Genomic DNA, 26,737 nt, shown 5'->3' on the forward strand with positions numbered 1-26,737 from the left:
CCCAGAGAGGGGAAAGTCTGAGTCTATGATGCTATTAAAATACTAAAGGTTCAGAAGTAAGCATGCAATAAGTAGGACAGAGACAAGATAGGAGATTTCCTTGGAATAATCTGATGTCTCTCTATGGTCCCACATACCCTGGCTCTACCATCTAGTCCAGCTTGTCTCCCTCTGCACCTCTACCTAAGCTCCCACCACAACCAAAATCACCTCTCTATTCTCACCCCAGATGAGTCACTTTCCTGGCAATCTCTAGCTGAGTGGTCCCTCTTGCCCTGTGTAATAGGCTGAATGGTCTCTTCCCCTTCCCCAAAGGTATCTACATCCTGGTCCTTGGAACCTGTCAATGTTATCTTATTTGGTAAAAAACATAACTTAAGAATCTTGAGATGAGCATCCTGGCTTAATGACCCAAATTCAATGACCAGTGTCCTCATAGGAAACACACAGAGAAAGGATAGGTGTGTAGGGGCAGGTGTTATGAAGATGGAGGCAGAGATTAGAGTGATGGGTCTACCAGTCAAGGACTTCCGATTCTTCTGGATATTGGAAGAGTCAGGAAACACTCTTACAATGTTTGTATCTGTGTCTCCCCGCTCTCCTGCCCCCAGTTCATATGTTGAAGCCCTAACCCTCAACATGATGGCATTTTGAAGTGGGGCCTTTGGGGACTAATTAGACTTAGATGAGGTGATGGTGGTAATTAGGCTTAGATGAGGGTGGTGCCTTCATGCTGGGATTAATACCGTTATGAGAAAGGAAAGACACCAGAGCTTCTTGCCATGGGAGCAGACAGCAAGAAGGCAGCTGTCTCCAGGACAGGGAGCAGGTTCTCACAGGAACCGAATCTAGCAGCTCCTTGACCTGGGCTCCCCTCACAGTCTGTGGTATTTTGTTACAGTTGCTCCCTTTAAGACACACATTCTCCACAGAGCCTCTGGAGGAAGCATAGCCCTGCTAACACCTTAATTTTGGACTTCTGGCCTCCAGAACTGTGAGAGGGTATATTTCTGTTGTTTTAAGACACCCAGGTTATGGTACTTTGTCAGGGTAGCCTCAGAAACTCTACTTCTCACTCTTTGTCAGTGTTTCTTCATGTTCCAGCTCAAGTCATTCCACTCAGGTGGATCCAGCCCCACGTGAGATTGTGCCTACCTGGCAACAGGAATCTGTAGTGGGTTTATGTGTGTCTTCCATTTGGCATTTACAAGGTTTCGACCCTGTGGTGTTTCTTCATTGTTAATGTCTGTTAACTTTTTGGAGGCCAGCACTTGGTTTCACATTTTTGCATCTTAGTACCTGGCGCTAAGTCTTACACCTTTGAGACTCCCCTGTTAAAAAGAAGCTCAGTTGTAAGTAGAATATAACCTACTTAACACAATAAGCCATTCCTTCTTTGATTCATAAGGCTCTCCGGGATCTTAAGCTGATGCCAGGTTCTCATGATGAGAGTCAATTATTTATATAGAACAGTGAAAAAGTCACTAATGATTTGGATCAAGGATAAGGATGTTTCTTGTGCTAAACTTATGCCACCTTCTTCTATGATTTTTAAATCATATATGCATTAGTTAGTCAGAATGTACCTCTACTTTGATTAATTTCAATTAGCTCTGAACAAATCGCTTTGGGTGAGCTGGAAGAGAAACACAGGTATCAGCTAGTGCCATCCAGCAATGGAGTGAGTTTTCTGAAGGAGCGTGGTTGCCCTGTCCTTAAAGTATAGAAGTGTTCTATCTGAATACAAAGTGTCTATGTTTCTCTCCAGGGCTCAGACATCAAAGTGGAGATCTCTTTGCTAAGTCCAAAAAAGTATGATTTTTTAAAAAAATTTAAAGATAAAATACTGAACAGTGCTAGGAGGTATTTCAAGTAAAACCACGCAGAAGTCTTCCCACCTTCATGCCTCTGGTCCAGCCCCACTCACAGAAGAGTTCCTATTGGAGATTTTCCCTGGTATCACATGGTGTATGTCCTCATGATGAGCTCCCTCAGCATCTCCTCCACTAGGCTGACTGCCACTGTGCAGACAAGGTCATCCTAGGAAGGGGTAGAGGAAAGGTGATGAGTCAATCAGTAGGCTGAGTTCTGGTCCTCAAAAGTCCTTTACTCATTTTCGTGGTCCTGAAAAGATCATTTCTCTTAGATTCCTCATCTCTAAAATGAGACCCGGGTAGATAACTTCCACATTTCTCCTTTAAACTCTGGGGTTTAAAAAGAAATATTTTCATGACTCTATAGGGAATAACAAATCATTACTGTACTCCCTGGAAAAAAACTCATCAGAGACTCTTGAATCCCATGGGTGGACAGAGTTGTCCTGTAGTCTTGGTCAACACACATGCGTGCTAAGTGCTGGAATGCGTTGTCAGAGATGGACTCTGCTTGGGAAGAAGGTAGTGCTGAGATAAGGGGAGGCAATGGCCTCGGATGAACTCTAATACACTTGTAGGTCATCTTGTTCAGAGTGGCTCTTGAGCAGAGAAGCTCTGAGTGTGGTCGAATCCCTCAGTAGCACCTCTCCCAGCCTCTGACGAAACTCCTCAGTGACTGAGGAATTTACTCTTCCATAGCCCTTGTTTCTGTTATTTTTCCTAGCACTCTGAGATAATCAGATAGTCATCCTTTATGCAGAGCTGGAATCCAGGGCCTTATAATTCTTACCATAGGTCCTGGTTTTACACTCAGAGCCTATCGAGTCAAATCTCAGTTCTTCAAGTTGGATATGCATAAATCCAACCTCGCAAGGTTGTGCAAAGATTAAGCTCAGTAATGCACATATGGTGGTTTAGCATACTTCCTGACAGATAATAAATAGTAACATTATTAATGTTAGCTACTGTACTTGCTTCATTGGTTTGGTTAACATATTAATATCTACCATGGAGCATTTTTCCCTTCAATTTTATTGAGATATAATTGACATACAGCACTGTGTAAGTGTGCCGGTCTAGAGATGAAAGTGGACTTGTCATGCAACAGCAGCAACAGCCTCACCTGTGCAGATGCAGAAGGTCAGGCCTCGATCCAGCTCTACAAACCTGAACTCTTGTGTTTCAACAAGGTTTTCGGTGATTGGTATACTCACTACAGCTGAGAAGCACTGCATTAGATCACATACCCTCACCTGACCTCCCAACTCTGTTCTTTTAAGTAGTCCATCAGGTCTGTTGGCATTTGAAAAATTTCAGTTGAGGAAGAAACAATTGACAAGAAGCAACTACTCCAAGTCTCAGTGATAGAAATAGAAGTCCAGAATTGGTCTGACGTCAGTTGAAGCTCACTATATTAACTGGAAATCTATTGCCAAGGATTTCCAGGTGTTCATAGTACAGTCATAAAATATATGATCCTGAGGCTTTAGAAGATTACTCAGTCATGTTAAAGTATGCGCTACATGGTTTAAGACTGGGGCTTGCCTTGTGATTTTAAAAACCTGATTAACAGGCTAAATAATCAAAACAACCCACTTTCCAGTCACGCCAGATAGAGGCAACCACAAAACTTCCTTCCACAACACTCTTCAGCTGCAGGAAGAATGAAGGTTTTCAATGGTTTTCTATTTCTGACATCACTGCGAGGGCAGTGACAGAGAAGCCAGCATTTGAAAGGTGCAGAGGAGATGTGCGCTGTGGAAACAGCTGTGCTCGAGGGAAACACTTTCAGTCCGTGCGCTCAGCAGCGTGGAAATGAACTTGGCCAGCTCATGAGCACGAATAACGCTGAGCTGCTTTTCCCACCACAAAGCAGCTTTCTATATTTGGTACTTTCAGACGTTAAGTAAAACAGGCTGAATTTAATGCCAGATGGCAGTCCAGACTGACTTCAGTTAAACTCACACAAAGACCTTAGGAAGCCGCTTCCCCCACCCTGTCCTGTTCCTCTCTCCACCTGACAGTCGTGGGGAGCTCTAAGCCCGACACCGAGGGCAGGACATCAGCCCAGCTGTGTTGGCTAAGTCAGCAGGGCCGTGATCCCCGGGGGCATAGGTCCTCCTGCGCCATTTATTTCAGGGCACTCAGCTCAAGGTGTGCAGCCTCCTTCTGGGTCACAGAGGGATTGAGGCTTGGGGGAAGCCACACCCTACCTCCTGGAGCCTTTAGCCAAGAGAAACCGGCATCACTGCTTTTTTTGTCCTGGGTTCCAATTCACTCCCATCCAGTACATATTATTAAAGTCCCTGACCCCCAGGGCTCTGTATGGGGGCCCTTTTTACAGCCCCTTGCTCCTCACACTCATTGGTTCAGCAGATATTTATTTAGGGCCTCTGTGTCACAGGTAGGGAGACTGTAAGAAATAAGCCCCAGTTTCTGTCCTCACGGTATTCACATTCTAGCCAGGAGGGCAGACAGTGCAAGTATAAGTGCTGAGAAGGGAGAGGATTTCTGCCCCGAGGAGGAGGTGGTATGGGGCTAAGTGAGAAGCAGGTGAGGCAGGCATTCCAGATATAAGAAAGGGATTGAGCAACGCCTTGACAGCGTTAAATCCCCCAGGCTGATTTCCCACCCCATTCAGGAGGATGCGGGATGGGTGACAGGGCAGCTCTGCTGAGGATCCCAGCCCTGCTTGTCTCTACCCATAGGGCAGGGCTTCTTAACTCTTTCAGATGCCTTTGGATCTTGAATTTAGCCACCACTTCCCCCACCCCAACCCCACTCCCTCACCAACTGCCGCCCCATGGCATTTACTCCTGCTTAGTCGTTAGAATGTGCATATTTAAATTACAGTAGAATGTACGATGTGCTATAGTATGTAGCAGAATGATTGAAAATATAGTTTTTGCAGTCCAGTGACTCTACAGCATTGGGGAAGTTACCCAATTCTCTCTTCCTTGGTTTCCACATTCAATAAGTACTGGTTTCCAAGGAAGGTTAAGAGAGGAGATGAAAGTTAAGGGAGGCGGATTTTTAGGGAAGTGAAACTATTTGTTATTATAATGGTGGGTATAATCATATGAGCATTATGTGTTTGACAGGACTCTTAGAACTGTATGCCACAAAGAGTGACTCCCTAGTATAAACTATGGACTTTAGTTAATAATGATGTGGTTCATCTACTTATAACAAATGTGCCACACCAATACAAGATGTCAATAACGGAGAAAACTGTGTATAGAAAAGTGAGTGAAAGTCGCTCAGTTGTGTCCTACTCTTTGCGATCCCATACCATGGTATTCTCCAGGCCAGAATGCTGGAATGGGTAGCCTTTCCCTTCTCCAGGGGATCTTCCCAACTCAGGGATAGATCCCAGGGCTCCCGCATTGCTGGCCGATCCTTTACTAGCTGAACCACCAGGGAAGTCCAAGAATACTGGAGTGGGTAGCTTATCCCTTCTCCAGGGGATCTTCTTGACCCAAGAATCGAACCGGGGTCTCCTGCATTGCAGGCGGATTCTTTACCAGCTGAGCTATCAGGGAAACCCATGGACAGCAACACTGCTATAATTTACAGTAAGTAATACATGATTGATGTAGTTTGGGTAATTTAGGAATTTCATGGAAAGAAATAGACACTGAGCTAAAATCTTGACGCTTTTGTATGGGTGGAAAAGAGCATGAGAAGATTCTGGGATGCTGGAACAATACGAGTAAGCCACAGAAGTGAAAATGACAGATATTATGTTGTATTCATTTTTTCATTGCATGGAGGACAGGACCTGATGGGATACCATAGAAATGGGGAGTCTTAGAAAATGAGGTTTGATGGAGTGGTGGGTGGTAATGTAGAAACAGGGGAAGGGACATGGAAGGCACACACTTTGAAGATGAAACCAAAAGGACTGACTTGTAAAAATGATCAAGCCCTTACAGTTTCAAAGTGGTTTTTGCTACATTGTGCCCTGGCCTGGCATTCCTTCTCACAGAATTGTTGTCAAGATCAGCAGTGGTTTTTAACCCCATCATACCAGTGTCCCCTTTTGTGACCAACATTTCAATGAACCTTTTACTCTCAAGTGAAATTGATTTTTCACCTAATATATTTGCACACATAATTTTGAAAATATTAACAAAGTCCTTTATTATAAATAAAGGCAACTTCAGAGAAAGTGGTTAATGTTAAGGTGTACGTTACAACATGTAAAAGCCCAGACATGACTACACTAGAAGACGTAATGGAGTGGTCAGATACACCTCTACATGGGGTGTCAGCTAGTAATAAAGACCCAGAGAGATGTGTTAATAACTCATATAACACAAGTGACACAACTGTCACTGATGTCAGTGATTCTGCAAAAAGTGGGTGACTGTTGGTAAAGTCCCAAACAGGAGAAAGTACAATCTTATTTAGCAGTTGCATTCCCAAGAATTCAGAGTGTACTAAAAAGATGCAAAAATACTTTGGCAAGTAATTATAAACAGGTTTCACCTATGAAAATGTCACTGTGCACTTTGGAAAATCTTGCAGATGTTGGGACAGCTTGTTTTATTGTGCAAGACTGAGGCATTTCGGGATGTCTAACATCCCAGGTCCCCAGCCATCAGATGCTAGAGACCCCACCCCATCACTTTGACAATTAAAACTGTCCCCAGGGTTTCACAGCCTGAGGGAACAGTACTGCCTCTGCTGGGAGCCACTGGCTGGATGCTGGCTCTCAGCTTTCGGCCTCAGGACTTCAGTGGTGAAAGAGAAGGAAACTGAAGGGGGAGGATTGGGAGGTTGAGCCAGAAAAGGTGTTGTCTGCAGCGCTGTCTCCCTCTGTCAAGGAGAGCCTTCACTTTCTTAAATTCTTTAGACCTGCCTCTTCCAACCTGGTAAGAATTTCATGTCCTGAGCCCAGGTAGAAGATGAAGTGAGGGGGAAAAGATGATGTTTTGTAGTAATAAATGTGAACCCTGTCTGGCTTATTTTTCTTAAGAGTCAACAAACCAAATCTGATCCCCTGCCCTCCACACATGCTCATTGTTAGGTGTATACTTTGTCTCAGTTCAGGAAAAATCTAGTTCTAACATGAATCCCTGAAACATTTTTTGAAATTTAATCCTTGTTATCTTTTAAACTACAGGCATGATCTCATTCCATTTTTTTCCCCCCGGTTTTGTTAAGTATGAAGTAACATCTAATCCCTCTTGGCATTCACATTTTGCACAATTGAATGTGCATGATGGTCTAGCACATCTCGGTTATTAGCACTCTGCGTGCTGCCTGGGAGTCTTAAGTAAATCAAAGAAGCTTGATTTCTTTGGAGTACTTTTCAGAGAATTTCGAGCCTTAGATTTTCCTTTAACAATGACACCTTCTTTCTCCAGTGTGGTTGTGCTGTGTTTGACTTGTAAAGAGTCATTTGGCCCAGAGATAGTGTTGTTGCTGTTCAGTTGCTCAGTCGTGTCTGACTCTTTGCAACCCCGTGGAGTGTGGCACGCCAGGCTTCCCTGTCCTTCACTGTCTCCCGGAGCTTGGTCAAACTCATGTCCATTGAGTCGGTGATGCCATTCAACCATCTCGTCCTCTGTCATCCCTTTCTCATCCTGCCCTCAATCTTCCCCAGCATCAGGGCCTTTTCTAATGAGTCAGCTCTTCACATCAGGTGGCCAAAGTGTTGAAACTTCAGCTCCTTCAGCATCAGTCCTTCTGATGAATATTCAGGATTCATTTCCTTTAGCATTGACTGGTTTGATCTCCTTGCAGTCCAAGGAACTCTCAAGAGTCTTCTCCAACACCACAGATCAAAAGCATCAATTTTCTTCAGTGCTCAGCCTTCTTTATGGTCCAACTCTCACATCCATACATGACTACTGGAAAAATCATAGATTTGACTATACAGACCTTTGTTGGTATACTTCAGATGCAAGCCAGTGAATGATATTCCAACAACATTAACCTGTTTGCAGCCTTATTCCAGGACCAGGTTTATCCATTTGTCAGTCAGATGCATAGTATTCTCTGGACAGCAGATTAGGCATATGAGGAAATCAAAAGTGAACTAGACACTTCACACCCTCAAAGAGTCTATTATCCATCTAGGGATGATAAAACCTCACATATACTATCATAAGTAAGTGAAAGGTAAGATGAAATACTGGTGGAGTTTCTAGGGATGAAATAGTACTTCTGAAGAAGGCTTCCTAGAAGAGGTGAAATTTTTAACTTGATGATTTTAAAGATTCATTAAAATCTTGACAGGCAAGACACTTTTTGAGGACTAGTTTTTTGAGCTGAAATAAATGTGAGCAGAATATTTTTATGTGTGTGGCTTCTCATTACTTAACATTATGCATTCTCTATTTATTGTCTGAATGTAAGTAAGTGACTTTTTAAAAATTTAAGTGACTTTAAATAATTAGTAATAATTGCTATAAAGAATCTCATTTGAAATTGCTACCTTTCTGGAAAAGTCCTCTAATTTAAGAGTTGAATCTAAGTTTTGCTTTTTCCATTGAAGTATTCAACTTTTACAACTCCAGATTCTGGAATACCAATGCTATATTTAAAAATTCAGGGGTGTAGCTTTAGCCTTCTTCATAGTAAAATGCAATCAGACATAAAGCAGATCTTTTGGGACGGTTATACAGAGAGAGTTCAGCCACTGAAATAGGAAAGTGTTCTCGCCACCAGGTGTTTTTCATGTGTCGAACTTGAGGATAACACAGAAATGAGCTAGAGCACCCAGGACTACCTGTGGTTCCACGCCCTCCCGTCTTTTTCCTAGGACTTGGGTCTAACTGCTTCTACTCCCAGGTTATTAAGGTCCATCTCTCAACCCCTCTGGCCTCTGTCTGTACCGCTTGCCTGTGGGCTGGAGATTTGATTAACATCAAGTTATTAATCTCTTCAAGAAAATTAGAGATACCAAGGGAACATTTCATACAAAGATGGGTTCGATAGAGGACAGAAATGGTATGGACCTAACAGAAGCAGAAGATATTAAGAAGAGGTGGCAAGAATACACAGAAGAACTGTACAAAAAACATCTTCACGACCCAGATAATCACAATGGTGTGATCATTCACCTAGAGCCAGACATCCTGGAATGTGAAGTCAAGTGGGCCTTAGAAAGCATCACTATGAACAAAGCTAGTGGGTGTGATAGAATTCCAGTTGAGATATTTCAAATCCTGAAAGATGATGTTGTGAAAGTGCTGTACTCAATATGCCAGCAAATTTGGAAAACTCAGCAGTGGCCACAGGACTGGAAAAGGTCAGTTTTCATTCCAATCCCAAAGAAAGGCAATGCAAAGAATGCTCAAATGACCACACAATTGCACTCATCTCACACGCTAGTAAAGTAATGCTCAAAATTCTCCAAGCCAGGCTTCGGCAATACGTGAACCGTGAACTTCCAGATATTCAAGCTGGTTTTAGAAAAGGCAGAGGAACCAGAGATCAAATTGCCAACACCTGCTGGATCATCAAAAAAGCAAAGAGAGTTCCAGAAAAACATCTATTTCTGCTTTATTGACTATGCCAAAGCCTTCGAATGTGTGGATCACAATAAACTGTGGAAAATTCTGAAAGAGATGGGAATACCAGACCACCTGACTCACCTCTTGAGAAACCTGTATGCTGGTCAGGAAAAAACAGTTAGAACTGGACATGGAACAACAGACAGGTTCCAAATAGGAAAAGGAGTACATCAAGGCTGTATGTTGTCACCCTTTTTATTTAACTTATATGCAGAGTACATCATGAGAAACGCTGGGCTGGATGAAGCACAAGCTGGAATCAAGATTGCCGGGAGAAATATCAATAACCTCAGATGTGCAGATGACACCACCCTTATGGCAGAAAGTGAAGAGGAACTAAAGAGCCTCTTGATGAAAGTGAAAGATGAGAGTGAAAAAGTTGGCTTAAAGGTCAACATTCGGAAAACTAAGATCATGGCATCTGGTCCCATCACCTCATGGGAAATAGATGGGGAGACGGTGGAAACAGTGTCAGACTTTATTTTTTAGGGCTCCAAAATCACTGCAGATGGTGATTGCAGCCATGAAATTAAAAGACACTTACTCCTTGGAAGGAAAGTTATGACCAACCCAGATAGCATGTTAAAAAGCAGAGACATGTGCTTGCTTCGGCAGCACATATACTAAAATTGGAACGATACAGAGAAGATTAGCATGGCCCCTGCGCAAGGATGACACGCAAATTCGTGAAGTGTTCCATATTTTAAAAAATAAAAAAAATTAAAAATAAAAAAAGCAGAGACATTACTTTGCCAACAAAGGTCCATCTGGTCAAGGCTATGGTTTTTCCAGTGGTCATGTATGGATGTGAGAGTTGGACTGTGAAGAAAGCTGAGCACTGAAAAATTGATGCTTTTGAACTGTGGTGTTGGAGAAGACTCTTGAGAGTCCCTTGGACTGCAAGGAGATCCAACCAGTCCATCCTAAAGGAGGTCAGTCGTGGGTGTTCATTGGAAGGACTGATGCTGAAGCTGAAACTCTAGTACTTTGGCTACCTCATGTGAAGAGCTGACTCATTGGAACAGACCCTGATGCTGGGAGGGATTGGGGGCAGGAGGAGAAGGAGACGACAGAGGATGAGATGGCTGATGGCATCACCGACTCGATGGGCATGGGTTTGGGTAGACTCTGGGAGTTGGTGATGGACAGGGAGGCCTGGCGTGCTGCGATTCTTGGGGTTGCAAAGAGTTGGACACGACTGAGTGACTGAACTGAACTAAAGTTATTCAACATGAAATTTGGCCAGATAACATGTTTGTCTCTTGAAGAGATATCTGTACCCCAGTTTTCATTGCAGCGTTATTTACAATAGCCATGGCATGGAAACAATCTAAGTGCTCACTGGATGAGTGAATGGATAAAGAAAATGTGAGATGTATATGTATCCCATGGAAATGTAAGCTTCCGTATATTCCATATATATACATACATACACATACAATGGGATGTTATTCAGCCATTAAAACAAAAAACCTGCCTTTTATGACAACATGAATGGATCTTGAGGGCATTGTGTTAAGTGAAATAAATCAGAGAAAAGCAAATACTGCATGTTTTCACTTATATTCAGAATCTAAAGATGCCGAGCTCATAGAAGGAGAGAATAGAATGGTGGCTGCCAGGGTTGGGTGGAGGGCAGGGGAAATGGGGAGATGTTGGTTAAATGGTACAAATTCCCAGCCATGAGATGAATATGCTCTGAGGAGCCAATGTATAACTTGGCGACTATAATTAACAGTACTATATACTTGAAAGTCATTAAGAGAGTAGATCTTAAATGTTATCAGCAGACACACACACAAACAGTAATTATGTGAGGGAATAGAAGTCTATCAAATCACCTCATTGTACATCTTAAAGCTTCATATGTTATAGGTCAGTAATAGCTCAGTAAACCTGAGGAGGGGAAAGGCATGTTTGTCAAAACTAAAATATCCTGGGTTGGAAATGTTTTCTCTCTGATATGGATGGTAGGTATAGTTTATAAATTCTTAAAGTTGCATGCTTAAGATTTGTGTATATCATGTATGTTGTATCTCAACAAAAGATAATAATAATAATAAATTTAAAAACCACTGAAGTGTTGCCAGTTTTGGTCTACATTGGGATAATTTTGCAATGAATATGTGCATTTTCAAGCATTTAAAAATAACTTTTTAGAACTTTTAGTGTTTTTCTTTAGTACTCCTTTTAAAATTATTTTTTAGCCAATTAGTTGAAATAACCTAAATAGCTGACAGTGGAAAATTTATTATAATAACTATTTGTCCCTCCAAATAGAGCAATAATTGTACCCTCCTCCACACTGCCCCCATCCCAAGTTTTTGGAACAAAAGAAAGGAGGAGAAAACAAAATTTCTGGGAAAAGTGGATGAAAATATGTGTTGCAGAACCACCTTTTTGATGCTTCAAGATTTCCAACAATTTAAATACCTAGAATTTGGAGATAGTGTGACTAAATCATTATTTCAAACAACTTGTCATGTTTACCAACACAATGCAGTCTCACAGTTTTTGGCCAATTTTCTCAGCCACGCCATCCCCTCCTGCCCAGTTTTCATCTTGATGTCTATAGCTTTGGGTTCAAATTCAGACTGAACTCTAGTGGTGAGTGAAAATAACTGATGATGCAAAGGGAACAGAAATAGAATTTACAGCAAAATCCTTACCTTTAGCTGTGGTTGTCAAGGTTCAAGCACCAGAAGAGGAAGAGACATTCCCTTCCGAGAGAGAGCTCCTGAAAAACAGACAAGTTTGATGCCACTAAATTGTAGCATTAAATCTATAAAGTCTAAGAATTGTACATAAATTAAGCCTGAATTTCTTTTCCCCAGCACACCCAGCCAATCTCATCATCTTGGATGGATTTATAAATGGGATCAAGTGCTTCTTAATGTTACTATTGGATATATATGTATATATTGAGCCTGATAATCATTTAAAGATAATCACTGAGCCCAAACTCTTTCATTGGAACAGGACAGCTGGGAAGTGGTGGAAGGACTGAGGGGAGAGATGAATTACACCCAAGAGCCACCAATACAGAAAGGATTTTTGCTGAAAAAGAGAAAATGGCCTTTGAAAGGCTGGCATAAGGTAAGAACTGGCTTGGGGCTCACCTTTGTTTGCACCCACATTCCCTACTCAGGCCCTGTTCTTAGGCACTTATATTTAATTTGAGACTGAGCAAGGACACCAAGAGAAGGACATTTAAATAGAATATCTTAATGAATTCTACTTTGTTCCCCACAGAGATTCTTCTATCTGGACAAAGGAATCTTGAAATATGCCAAGAACCAAACTGACGTAAGTGGTCTTGTTAATCTAGCATGCTACTGAAGAATTCTCCAGGGCTATTCATGTTGTATGAAAGCAGAGAAGGTTAGCACTCCCCTTGATGAAGATGGCAGAGGCTCTTGGGCCTGACAACATGCATATGGTTAAGGCATTGCCACCTACTTCATGGCATCTAACCACTGGTGTCACAAAGAGTCGGATACGACTGGGCAACTGAACAATGTATCCAACAACAATATAGTGACTCAATCGGTAAAGAATCTGCCCGCAGTGCCGTAGACCCAGGTTTGATCCCTAGGTCAGGAAGATCCCCTTGGAGTAGGAAATGGCAATTCCTTCCAGTATTTTGCCTGGAGAATCCTCATGGACAGGAAGCCTGGCAGGCTATAGTCCATGGGCCCGCGGAGAGTCAGACACACCTGAGCAGCTGAGTGCACACAGTGGTTGTCAGCTCGTGGTTGAGACTCTACATTTGGGATTGCATTTCCCTAGCTGGAAACCACGAGGGTGGTGGTGGTTCTCTCTCAGGGAGCAGAGGTGCCTGTTCCCTTCTGTCTCCTCCCTAGGTTCTGCGTGGGCTCAGTTCACCCCCCAAGTGGAGGTGTGAGGGCCCCTCTCTACTCTACTGGATATCCAGCTGTGGGTTCTGGTCTTAGGGTTGTACCATGGGGTTCTCTGAGTGGGCAGAGAACAAAACCCAGGACATGTCCTCCCACTATTGTGGGGACTGAGGGGTTTAGTGGGGAAGGTCCTTGGTGAAGGTGACAGGAGAGTCCCCTGTGTGTGGACACCAGGCAAACGGCCCACCGGGGCTGAGGATAACTGCTAGTCCTACCTTCACGGAGCCCTCCTCTCACCCAGCAGTTCATCGCCCGCCTTCCTCTCCCCACCTCTCCCATGGTGCCCACCCTGTCGGGGTGCCTGCAGAAACGTGCCATACTGCCTGACCCACAGTGGCCTGTCGTAGCGTCCTCACTCCTCTTTTTATCTTTATGTTTTATTCAGCTTAAAAATTTTTTTGTTTAATTAATTTTTATTGGAGTATAGTTGATTTATAGTGTTGTGTTTCTGCTGTATAACACATGAATTAGTTATACATACACCCGCACTTTTTTAGATTCCATTCCCAGATAGGTCCTTATATAGTATTGAGTTCCCTGTGCTATATACAGTAGGTTCTTTCTAGTTATCTATTTTATATATAGTAGTATATATGTATAGTAGTGTTGGGACTGACATATGAACAATATGTCAGTCCCAACCTCCCAATTCCCCACCACCCCCCCCCTCTTCCCCCTGGTAACCATATTACTCAGCCATAAAAAAGAAAGGAATAATGTCATCTGCAGCAAATGGATGGACCTAGAGATTCTCATACAGAGTGAGTAAGTCAGATAGACAAAGACAAATATCATGATCATATGATATTGCTTATATGTGGAATCTAAAAAATGAGTACTAATGAAACTATTTACAAAACAGAGATAGAGTCACAGAGGTAGAAGACAAAGTTACTCCTCTTTTTAAATCACTTCCAAATGAATTTAGACCCCAGAAATCCTGCAGGAAGCAGTGCCATTAACAGGTGAATTCACTGCGGTGGGAGTCAATCCACAAGGCTAACTTTCGACTTTCGTTACCTTCTGCTTGTTAGTTAACCCTCTGCAATTCGGTCTCCCCTTTCGGTTAAATAGGATGACGCATGTACAGAGTTCAGCTCAGCACTGGTTCACGCTGAGTACTGGAGAAGCGTGGCTGTTGTGTTAACTGTTACTGGATGTGGAAGGGGAGGGAGAGGGAAAGGAGTGTCAAGGATGTTCCAGTGGTTTTTAACACCGTGGTTCTCATGGGGGCCCCCTTCATGCCTCTGCAGATCGAGAGAGAAAAGTTGCATGGCTGCATTGACGTCGGGCTCTCGGTGATGTCTGTGAAGAAGTCATCCAAGTGCATAGACCTGGACACCGAGGAGCACATTTACCATCTGAAGGTGAGACTGCTGCCCAGATGCTGTCTCCCTTTGCACAGATCCTTTATGTTACAAAGGAATTGTCAGTTACAGCACCATTGGTGATGCCTTTTGAATTTCAGAACATCCAGCCAACGTGTAGAAGATCTTCATTAGGAAAGTATTTCTAAGGATGATATTGCTATCTGGATGGGACAGTTCTTCACTGTGTAGGAGAGTCTCTCACACTGGGACTCAATAAAATAAACTCAACATCCTTGTCTCTTCTCCCTCACATCCCTCCTCCATTGTGACTGTGACATCAGTACCCTAAAAAAACACTTCGTGTTTTCAAATACAAACTCTCTCTACTCCCAGGCAGTACCATCTTTAGTGAGGAACCATTTGCCACAGAATAAAATGTGTTTCCTGAAATATAATATGATCTTTAGTCTGTGAAGCTCTGGCTTACAACATCAACTAACTTTATAGGGATGAAAATTCTCATACCACAGTGATGTTAAAAATTTTTCCCCTAAAGGACGGGTCTCTAAATAGTATCTCTGAAATGGAGTGCTTCACTCCATTCTTCTGTCCCGTCTGCTGCAGGTCGTATAGATAATTAAAAGCATGCACCAAGAGTTTGGAGATCCAGATCTGGTTCAGATCTTGACCACCTGGCTGCTTACTTGCTCTCAGCCTTTGACAAATTATTGAATCTCTGAAAGTCTTAGTTTTCTCACTACTTCCTGCCCCCACAACGGGAACTACATTGCTCATCTTGTGGAACTGAATGTAGAAAACTTGATGTAATGCCTGACCCGCAGTAAGCTCAATAGGTTCATTTATTATATATAATTATTAGGTGTTACCTGAGGGTTAGAAATTAATTGAGAAAACAGTAAGAGTCTTTTCTTACTTGGACAAATTACTTGGAATATTGGGAATGGGGGCTGAGAGTTGGGAAAATAAAAGCATGAGATTATGATCTCCACATCTTAGTGTATCCCTGTCCTCGCCATGACATGTCTTTGGTACTTGGGCAAATACATGTTTAGCACATACATGTAGTTGATGGACTGCCCAGGACAGTCAAATCTATACTGTTTTTTAAGCCTAAGCCTCTGTGTTTATAGGTGTAATAATTGTTTAGAACAGGGTTTTTCACCTTCAGCACATCTGGAGGGTGGGCTGGAAACTTATTTGCCATGGGGGCCTGTCTTGTGCATTGTAGGATGTCAATAACAATCCTCCACAACCCCCAAATGTCTGCAGATGTCATCGAACATCCCCTGGGGTAGTCATAATACCCCTGACTGAGAGCAGCTAATGTGAATCAAAGGAGGAAGAGACCTATAATCTTTAAAAAAAAAAAAAAAAGATTTTTAAAAGATCTTTGAAGGTTTACCGCTTTAGTGGTAAACCTCCTCTCAAATAATTTCTCAGTGTTCTTCCAGTAACTCTTATTTCTCTCTGTTGACATGGTCAGGAAATAATACATTCTTGTTCATCCATTCTTGTTCATCTTGTTTAACAGAATAAAAGCAAGGATTAATTCCTAATTTTTAAAGAACTAGAATGCCTCGAAATACATCTAATACTAATATTGTGATAAACGCTGTGTTGATTCACTTTCAGTTCTGTTTGTGTTTCCTGTCCATTCTGACCGTCCGTTATGAGTGTGAGTGCACGTGTGTGGACTTCGCTGAGGTCATGGTTGATGGTCTCAGAGTTGGACAGTTTTTAATGTGAGCCGTCCAGTCCCAGTCTCCTCCTTTATCATAGAAGGGGGTCTGGGCAGCAGAGAGTTAAGTAGCTGTACACCCACGGTCCTGTAACTACCTGAGGGGCTAACGCAGAACCCTGGTCAGTTACTTAAGAAAGTGCTTTTGTTCTTCTGCCTCGTTTAACCCAGTTAAAAAATGGGTCAAGAGGAATGCTCTGAGCACTGATTTTTAAAGGACTCTGATAGTAGACTAGTACAAAGAATGACGCAGGATTCCTATAAAATGCCCAGTAGCAAGGTCTGGGAAATGAAGCACATTTCAAGAACATGATCTGAAGGAGACAAATAGATGTGAGTCTGTGTTGCTTCTACCTGTAAATGACCCATCCGGTAGAACCTAGTGGGGTTTCAAGTCTTGTGTGTATTTCTAACCAACACAACAAACATACGTGTCAACCAAACACTTCCTAAATGAAGGATGTTGCTGACATTTATTTCCACATCCTTACTCTCAGTAACAGCTTTAGTAAAGATTTTAACTGAATTGACCTGGATTTTTCTTCTTGGAAGTTAACCTACTGAGTATTCTTTTGGAGTCATTTATATTGCCTCTTCATGAGGCTCTGTTTTCTCATATATAGATGTCTATCACTTTTCGTTTTGAAAGTATTAATGTGACATCATACACACATAGAAATATTGACAAGAGATATTTATGAAAAAAAAAAGATATTTATGGTGCATAGGTGCTTCTTATATTCTTTTTAGTACTTTTATGCACATTTGATGTATTTTATAATGAAAGTTACTATATACAAACATTACTCGTCATAGAAATTATCCATTGATAGTCATGGAGAGAATGGCTAAAAGTTTGTGTTTGTGTGTTTGAAAAATCCTGGAAATCACTGATAATGCTTTATCAGATTTTTGTTTTCTAAGAGTGGGAGAAATGTTCTTGTAAATAACCTTCACATTCATTAACATGTATTCCTCAGTAACATTCATTATCAGAGAAGATGAACAAGGTTAAATATTTCAAGAAGAATTTATTCATTCTCTCCAGTTCAGAGAAGATTGATCTAAAAATTCTGAATTAGAAAAGAGGTTTTTTATTAATAAAAAGTGTAATGTTTTCAGTGGGGATATGAGAAACTGGGACAACTTGGAACTGCTTTAAGAGATGGATAAATATACTTTTTTCTAATTCTTTTTTCTTCTTGTAAGAGATGGATAAATATAAATTTCAACTTGCTTGTTGGTAATATGTCTTAATAATAGCATAACAGTTGGCTCTTTCATAGAATGCTTAAATGTAGAGATTATGAAGACCATTCTTACTTTCCATCTCCTACTCCATAGACTTGTTCCATAGACTACATGCATGTAAACGAAGTCAACAAACTGGTACTTCCACAGTTCTACATGTGTCAGCATGAAGAGGTGCCAGGAATGACCTCAATGGGATGACTAACTGTTTCTTAGATGAGTGACACTCTGTGTCCTTTCGACCCAACACAATCTAGGTAAAGTCAGAGGACGTCTTTGATGAGTGGGTATCCAACCTCCGCCACCACAGAATGTACCGTCAGAATGAAATCGCCATGTTTCCACACGAAGTTAATCATTTTTTCCCAGGATCTACAGTCACAGACTCTGGTCCTGGGGTCATGGACACCATTTCAAGTAGGAAGGTAATGATTTACCAATCATGAATCTAAAGGAAGTAGGTGGCTTTGTGTGGGAGAGTCTGCTCTTGGGGGCAGTGTCTGAGGAAGGAGAGGTTTATAGGGAGGAGCAGAATGTGTTTGATCTAGGATTTTACTTGTCTGTGTGTCCCCTCAGTCAGAGCCAGGGCCAGAGGAGCATGTATTAATGCTCAGATCATAACTGAAGAAGAGCATGTACAGAGGGATTTAACATCCCAACTCTCCCTTGATCACTATGACTTTAGTTTGCTTTCTGGCTGTAAAATGCAGGCAATATATTTATAGTCAAACAGAACTACACAATCTTTCCCAACATTTGTGTTGTCCTTTCATATGGTTATCATTTGGCAGGAGAAGAATTCAGGGGCCTGTAGCACGGTATGGCCACACGGGAGACAGCTGGAGTTCTCAGGGTCTCTGATGGAGTGCTTTGCTAGAAGCTTCTTTCTCATTATGGGCAGATGGCTTCCATTAGCAACCAACCCACTTTATTATCCTTTACCCTAAAGAGTTACCACCAGGCTCTGTTTTCATTTATAATGTGCTTTTGTCATCTGTGGAACAGCGTAGCAGTATATCAAAGCAGAATTCGTTTCAAACCGGAAGCAATTTATCATTTTCTTGTGGTGGTGAGACTCGAGTACCATTATGGTTACAGTCTTCAGAGGACATGGAAAAATGCTCCAAAGGTAGAGTGACTCATAACCTCTGCTTCTTTCTGTCAAAAACCTCTGCTTTTAGACTTTCCTGATTTCGTTTATACTCCAGGTAAATTTATATTCTCCCTCTAGACTGGTTTATGTTCCCTGTCAGATTTTGCTTATGAAGATCTGCACTCATGATAAACAAAAGACACTCTCTTTTAGAGTTTTATGTCTTCTCTTGGGTATGTGTGCAAATAGGTTTCCTTTACTGTTCTTTAAGCCCAATTTCCACATAGACTGCTAAATCACAGAATCCAGGGCTTAAGTGCCAAAAATGATTCTGATGCACAGAACCTCCAAATCACTGTCCAGAGGTGAGTGGGTGAATCAAATGAAGATTGCTCACCAAACAGGTGTTCTTTACCCTGGCTGCACATTAGAATTGTGAGAGCTTTTAAAATGCCAGGATACCCATGCTCAGGCCCCTCTCCCAGAGAATCCCTTTAAATTAGTGCAGGTTGGGGCCCTGGCATCACTGGTTTTTCACAATTCCCAAACTGATTCTGGTTAGGGGCCACTCTTGCCATACGGAGTGGTCTCAACCTTAGTTAAGAATCACCTATGGAACTAAAAAGGAAGTCAACAGTGAGGCTGGGAGTATTCTAATTTAATTGACCAGGGATGAGACTTTAACATAGGTAATTTTAAGAACCTCACCAGTTGATTTTTAAAATGTAGCCACGATTAAGAACCACCATCAGAGAAAGATGCCTGAAAATTGCAATTTTCTCTGTTGAATGCAGATAGGATCACATCTGGGGACATAAAATGTTGCCTTCTCAATAAATATGAGCAATAAAAGTACTCTGCATTTATCAACTTATTTAACTCAACTGTCCTGTGAGCTCTGAATATCATTATCCCCTCATGGACTGTAGCCTGCCAGGCTCCTGTCTATGGGATTTTTCAGGCAAGAATAGTACAGTGAGTTGCCATTTCCTACTCTAGGGGATCTTCCCCACCCAAGTATTAAATCCACATCTCTTGCATCCCCTGCATCGGCAGGTGGATTCTTTAGCACTCGTGCCACCTGGGAAGCCTGTAAGGAAACTGAGACACAGAGAAGTTATGTAATTTGGCCACGATTCACAGTTTGTTAAGTACATTCAAACTGAGGCAGCTTGGTTCTCTAGATCTATGCCCTTAACCACAAGTCTACTGCCTCTCCTATAAAAACGGCAGTAAAATTTCCTGTCTTTACAGATGTAAAAGCCAATATAGATAAATGAGAAAAATAGCTGGCACTAGTACAGTGAAGGTTGAATCCAAGACAAGTGGCTCTTACTTCTCCTCTTGTTTTCCTCCTGCAGACCTGGCGCACTGTCACACCTGCCTGGTGGAGATGAGCCAGCTCCTACAAAGTATGGACATCTTGCATCGGACATATTCGGCACCAGCTATCAATGCCATCCAGGTCAGCCAGCGCTCATTTCTGTTTGCCTGCTGGCACTCTTAGGCTTTCCTCTCTCCTCCCAGCCTTTCACTAACAGGGAAGTTTTCTGGCTGGTTGCTTCAGCCAAATTCAAGGGGATGGAGTTGGTCACTCTGGTGTGTGTCTTTCCCTGTTGGTTTGGTGCATCTTACTGTCTGTGCTCTCTCTTTCCTGTTTTAAAACAAAGGGTGGAGCTTTTGAAAGTCCCAAAAAGGAAAAAAGATCACACAGGAGGTGGCGGTCCAGAGCTCTTGGCAAAGACGCTAAAGGAACGCTGCAGGTAACCCTTGCTTCGCCCTACAGGCTGGATTCCTCAGGGACACATGCTGGGGGCCCATAGAAAAGTGACTATGCTGTAGTTAGTCTCGGATACTGTGTGCAGAGATAGGAATTCAGTCACTTGGGTTTTCTGAGTACTAAAATAAGCGTGTCATGTTTACTGAGTAAAGGAAAAATGGGATGCAGTTGGAGGGACTGCAGTCATTTCTAGGGTTTTGGTTTCCCCTTCTTCACTGCCTAGCCTGCCTGTTCTCGTCCCCACCTGGGTGTGCACCTTGATTTGTGACTGCTGTGGTTGTGTGGTCTGTCCACCTTTTCTGTGGCTCAGTGGACTCGCCATCCCTCCGAGCCCACTGGCTGGAGTCTTTGGGAGCAGGACATTGTATAGATTGTCTCTTCTCTCCAACCGTCCCATCCTCCCATCATAAGTTCACTGCATAACGCTAACTGCTGACTTTCCCAATGCACAGCTAAGCCAAGATTTGCAGCTCAGTAATTTATATATTAAATTGCAGCATTATTAGGGTCAAAATAAATCAGGAACTTACGGAAACTGTTATACTCTTATGTAACTCTGGCTTAAAGCACTTTATGGGTTGAATTGAAATACTTTCAAAACAAAGAGAGATTTGTTTTCCAAACCACTGAGAAGGTGATTTGTTTGGTAGAAGCACCAAATGCTAATAAAGAAAACATTTTTAAACCTACTCCCCATTAACTATTAATATTAGCAACCTAGATCCTGGGTAATTATTGCAAGGAGGAAGGAATGGAATATAAATGAGAAAGAGCCTGGCCACTTTAGCTGTCATTTTAAACCTGTAGCTTTAAAGTTATGATCATCTCCAATTAAAAATGTGATTTCTCAACCACTTTTATTTCATAAGAAGCCAGTGGAAGTTGCCATGGAAGTGTTTTCCTGAGTTTTCATATTAAAAGTTATCACTCAATAAAAAAAATGTTCTATAGAATGTTCTTCTTTTCTACTTTCCAATGTTAGAAACAAGTGAATAGTCTAAGCAATTCACATCTAAAAAGAAATATCTCCCTTTGGTGTCACTTCAGGTACCTAAGCCTTTTTCTGGCCCAGTAAGACTGCATTCCTCCAATCCTAATTTGTCTACACTAGATTTTGGAGAAGAGAAAAATTATTCTGATGGCTCTGAAACCTCATCAGAATTTTCTAAAATGCAAGAGGATCTGTGTCATATTGCCCATAAAGGTAAATGAGTTTTCTTTCTTTTTTGTGTTTCTTCCTTCCAATGTGTTTGATGAAAATATTATGTGCTTGTCTGAATGTGGGAAAGTCCTTGGAGAAGGGACTCTTAGCTTGTTCATTTTCTGCTCTATTAGGATTTCAGGCAACCTAATTTTTATTTTTTGTTTATTTTATTGGTAATAGGGAGTGTATTGGCAAAAAGTCTCTCTTTAATTTGTAGGGGAGAAGGTGAGAGTCTTAGGTATACTTTAAAGGCTGAGCAATTTATATGAGAGTGATGGTACTTTTCTGGAGGCCAATGTGACATCATGTTTCGACTTTAAAAAAAAATCTATCTATTCAGCAGTTCTACTTTCAAGAATTCATTCACAGGAATTAACTTAAAAGTTATCCAAAGACATGTGCTTCTATGCTGGCTCAGTGGTAAAGAATCCACCTGCCAATGCAGGAGACACAGGTTTGATCCCTAGTCTGGGAAGATCTCATATGCCGCAGAGCAACTAAGCCCATGCACCACAACTATTGAGCCTGCGCTCTAGAGCCCAGGAACTGCAGCTGTTGAGCCCACGTGGCACAACAACTGAAGCCGGAGCGCCCTTGAGCCTGTGCTCTGCAACAAGAGAAGCCACTCTGGTGAGAAGCCTGTGCACTGCATTGAAGAGTAGCCCATGCTCATCGCAAATACAGAAAAGCCTATATAGCAATGAAGACCCAGCACAGCCAAAAATAAATAAATTAAATTAAATTTTAAAATATTATCCAACGATGTCCATTGTAGCATTGTTCATATCAAAAATTAGATTTTCAATATCATTTATTGTTTAGTTGCTAAGTCGTGTCCAACTTTTTTGTGACCCCCATGGACTGTAGCCCACCAGGTTTCTCTGTCTATGGGATTTCCCAAGCAAGAATACTAGAACAGGTTGCCATTTCCTTCTTCAGGGGATCTTCCCTACCCAGAGATTGAACCCATGTCTCCTGCATTTGACAGATTCTTTACCACTGAGCCATCAGGGAAGCCCTTCATATCATTAAGAAAATGCAAATCAAAATCATGATGAGACATTATTATGCACCATTAGAATAGCTAAAATTAAAAAAGTACAGACAGCTGATGAGGATACAGAGAAACTGGATCTCTCATATCTTGCTAGTGACAATGCAAGATGGTACAGCCACTCTGGACAATAGTTTGGCAGTTTTCTGTAAAACCAACATGCACTTAAAATACAACCCAATGTTTACATTCCTAGGCATTTATCCCAAAGAAATGTAAACTTAAGTCCACACAAAATCCTGTACACAAATGTTCACAGCAGATGTGTTAGACGGGAACAACCCAAATATCCTTCAGCGGATGAATGGTTAAACAAAAGGTGGTATATCCATACAACAGAACACTATTCATCACTACTCAGCAATAAAAAGGAATCATCTGTGGATACAGGCCACTGTGGATGGGTTCTCAAGCACAATATGCTGACCAGTCTCAAAAGGTGTCATAGTATGTGCTTACACTTATTAACACTTCTGAAGTGATCCATGTATAGAAATGAAAAAGTGACTGGTGGTTACGGGAGTCAGGGACAAGGAAGAGAAAAAGAAGGAAAGTGTGATTATGAAGGCTGGTAGTAAGAGGAATCTTGGTGGCGATAGAAAGCTCTCTATCCTGATTTTGGTGGTGGGTCCATGAATCTACACATACGATAAAATTGCATTGACTGATACTTCTATCCATGTTCATGAGCGAGAGCCTGTCAAACTTGTGAAATCAGAATCAGAGCTGTAAGTTATACCAACGTCCATTTCGTGGCTTAGATGTTGTACCAAAGTTATGTAAGATGTTACCACTGTGGGAAATGGGAGGTAGGGCACCCAGGACTTCTCTGTATTGTTGTTGCAACTTCCTGTGAAATTTCAGAATAGAAAGTTTGGTTTTTTTTTTTATTAGAAATAGCCTAAATGCCTGACAATAGAGAGATTAGATTTTTAAACTGCAGTGTAATCATATAATAGAATACTTAACAGCTACAATAATAATAATATCATCTACCTTATGTTGAACACATAGTGTCATGCCGAGTGTTTGCTGGTAAGAACTTAACATGCAGTGTTTCTTGAATTCATACCAGAGTAGGTATGACTGTAACCTCTTATCAGTGCCCAGATAAGAAATCTGAGACTTAGAGAAGCCAAAGAACTTTGTGAGGGCCCCAGGGTAGAAAGTAGCCAGACTGAGACTTGAACCCTAACTTGCCTGACCCCGGAGTCTGTGCTTCTCACCTGCTGTCTCACTGCCCTTCCAGACAGAATTAGCCAGGGTTATTTTTATAGGTATTGGAAGATATACACAGTTCACTTCAGTCACTCAGTTATGTCTGACTCTTTGTGACCACATGGACTGCAGTAGCAAAAAATACAAGGCTGATCCTGTTTTGGGGGAAAAATATATGAATCTGATATATATAGGCACATTAAAAAATCTGGAAGGATATATACCAGTGTTTTAGTGATGGAGACTAGGAGTACTTATTATCTTCTTTCTGCTTTTAAAAAAATTTTTCATATATTATCATTTTTTAAAGGAGAAAATGAGTAAAAATTGTTGCATGGGAGGACAGTGCTTGAAATAAGAGAAGACATTTCCTGTTTCCTCTTACCACCCAGAATTTTCCTTCCTTTATATCACTGATTCCTTTCCCTCTTTCCTTACCTTCTAAATCTAAAATGTGTTGGTTATGAGGAAACCATTTATGCTCTTTACAAATTCCCACCTCAAACCCTTGTCCAAGCGACCATTAGAACTTTGTCTATATTTTGCAGTGCAGTTGTATGATTTATCTATAAAGTGGGAAGAATTACCTGCCCCAACCCCTTTAAAGATCTTCATACACCCCACTGTGCATTCTCTGGACCCGTTGTAATCAGGTTGTTTCATTTTAGGTTGTGTGGGAGGGAATTTGTATACAATGCCGTTACTTTTTAATAATATGAACTGTCCTTTTAAAAATGAGAAGATAATGCCTCCCTGCAGAGGAGAACTAGCCTACTTTTAGCTACCTTGAAGAAGCTGCTTCCTCAGCAGGACAGCAGTTGCTGTACTGAGTGGATACACTGGTCCCATCCTCCGACTCATGGGCCTGACTTCATGCAAGGTCATGGGCATCAGCTAGCTGCTCTGTCTTTCCGGCTTTGTGAAAACCAGCTGGCTGCTGGATTTGTGCTCTGAGAAAAGGTCCAGGAGCACCTATTCAACTTCAGCCTGAGCCCCACAGGCTTGCAGATAGCAAATTCTACAAGCAGCCCAGCAAGCATGGTTTCATTCCTGTGGTTATAGTGTTTTTGCCCAGACTGGAAGATCTCAGAGAGTTGCATTTACACAGGTTGTAACTCAGAGGCCTCACAAAGTGAAGACAGTTCCCAGGTTCCCTCTGTGTCCTGTGACCTTGCTTTCTTTCTCACTTCCATTCATAACTTTTGAAGCATCTTGACCTTTCTTCCTTTGTAAGCCTGATTTTGTTACTTTCAATTTTTATTGTACTTTCTTAACTGCATCACTGTGATTTCAGAACAGCTGAACTCAAGGCAAGAATTCCACTGGTGTTGTAAATAGTTTGCATTACCTACTTTTTATTCAACTTGTTAAATGCATCTGAATTCTCCCTGTTTCATAGAAGTTGGATCAGGTGGTAGAAAATCAATATACACCCATTCTAAAAAGTGTTAGTTGTATATTGTAGACTATAAGTTTGATTTTATGTGTCATTGGTTCATGTGTCTGGCTTTGTGTCTGTGTTCACACACACACAAGCAAACAGAGAATAAAATGTACTAAAATCTAAAAGTGATAAATAATTTGCCTTACAAATATTAGCTTGTGTGTGTGTATGTGTGTGTGTATGCACACTCAGTTGTGTCTGACTCTTTGTGATTCCATGGACTGTACCCCACCAGGCTTCTCTGTCCTTGGAATTTTACATAAACCAAAATGTATTTCATGGAGCACATTGCCCATAAAACACTTTAAAAAACAAAATTCCATGGTTTAAAATGTTTGCAAAACATTGCTGACTATAATTTGCTTTGCATTTATACCAGAAACAATAAATATTAAAGACCCTGAGAAGTCCTGCAGCAGGGAAATCTGTTAGCTTTGTTTAACTTAATGATTTAAAGATTTCAATGTTATTATGGAAATTCTCCCTCCTCCCCGAACTGCTATCAGCTATTGCCAGTCTGGAACTAAACTTCCTGAGAAACATACATCAGCAAACAATGCAAATAGTAAGCCTCTTTGGAGCTAACCCTCTATACCAGCTAAGTCAGAAAACTTGCATTAGACTAAGCCACCTCTTGTTACTGACTAGCTGTGGGACTTTCACCTCACTGATTAACCTCTCTAGGTCTCAGTTGCCTCATCTGTTAAATGTCCTGAAATAGTCGTCCTGACTCTTTGGGCTCTCAAAAATTCTATAATTATCTTCTATGAATAATTGTTTTTCACTGAATGGCAATTATTCTTACTATTGCTTATTGTTACAATGAGATTTTATGAAAAAGTGTTCTACTAGTAGCAGAAGCAGAAATGGTGAGCAGATTTAGGATGAGAAAGCAAGAACTAGTATAGGACTGGGGTCAGGGTGCTCCAAACAGAAGAAGGTAATCACATTCTGCCTTGGAAAGGAAAAAAAATTAGGTTTTTTAAATACGTCTCTTGCAACCTGTGAAAGGTATTTGCAGTGAGAGAAATCTTCATTTACAAATATAAAGACTAAAAGTAGAACAAAATTAAACTCTGTTAGATTATTTGCTGTTCTTTTGTTCCTAGATTCTTTTCCTGTGCTGAGTTTTCATTGAGAGGTCATTTGTTAACTGTTTTGAGCTTATGGAAGCATTGAATAAAAAGCCAAATATGTCACAATGATATCATTTGCAAAGATTAAAAGCTAAAAGACACGAAGCCAGGTCACTTATCAAGCATAATTTAGAATCTAGCATAAAAATCTGCCAAGCAACTGCAGTCATG

At 41.3% G+C, this 26,737-nt stretch overlaps 1 protein-coding gene and 2 non-coding genes across 5 annotated transcripts in view; all 3 read left to right on the forward strand.

Annotated features, from left to right (window-relative positions):
• Nucleotides 1–26,737, forward strand: part of OSBPL3 (oxysterol binding protein like 3) — a 196,018-nt gene that overhangs the window by 107,844 nt on the left and 61,437 nt on the right. For all 3 annotated transcript variants that reach the window (XM_061165506.1, XM_061165504.1, XM_061165507.1), the window contains exons 3-10: nt 12,380–12,496; nt 12,653–12,706; nt 14,571–14,684; nt 17,895–18,062; nt 18,643–18,766; nt 20,092–20,195; nt 20,401–20,493; nt 21,558–21,714. In XM_061165506.1, the coding sequence (XP_061021489.1) occupies nt 12,380–12,496; nt 12,653–12,706; nt 14,571–14,684; nt 17,895–18,062; nt 18,643–18,766; nt 20,092–20,195; nt 20,401–20,493; nt 21,558–21,714 (931 nt within the window). The remainder of the gene's footprint in view (nt 1–12,379; nt 12,497–12,652; nt 12,707–14,570; nt 14,685–17,894; nt 18,063–18,642; nt 18,767–20,091; nt 20,196–20,400; nt 20,494–21,557; nt 21,715–26,737) is intronic.
• Nucleotides 10,000–10,106, forward strand: LOC133073127 (U6 spliceosomal RNA). Its single transcript, XR_009696837.1, has one exon. It is a non-coding gene; the product is annotated as a U6 spliceosomal RNA (small nuclear RNA).
• Nucleotides 12,760–12,885, forward strand: LOC133073198 (U6atac minor spliceosomal RNA). The gene has a single exon (XR_009696905.1). It is a non-coding gene; the product is annotated as a U6atac minor spliceosomal RNA (small nuclear RNA).

The sequence above is a fragment of the Dama dama genome, chromosome 18 (assembly GCF_033118175.1).
Source record: "Dama dama isolate Ldn47 chromosome 18, ASM3311817v1, whole genome shotgun sequence".
Taxonomy (NCBI): Eukaryota; Metazoa; Chordata; class Mammalia; order Artiodactyla; family Cervidae; genus Dama; species Dama dama.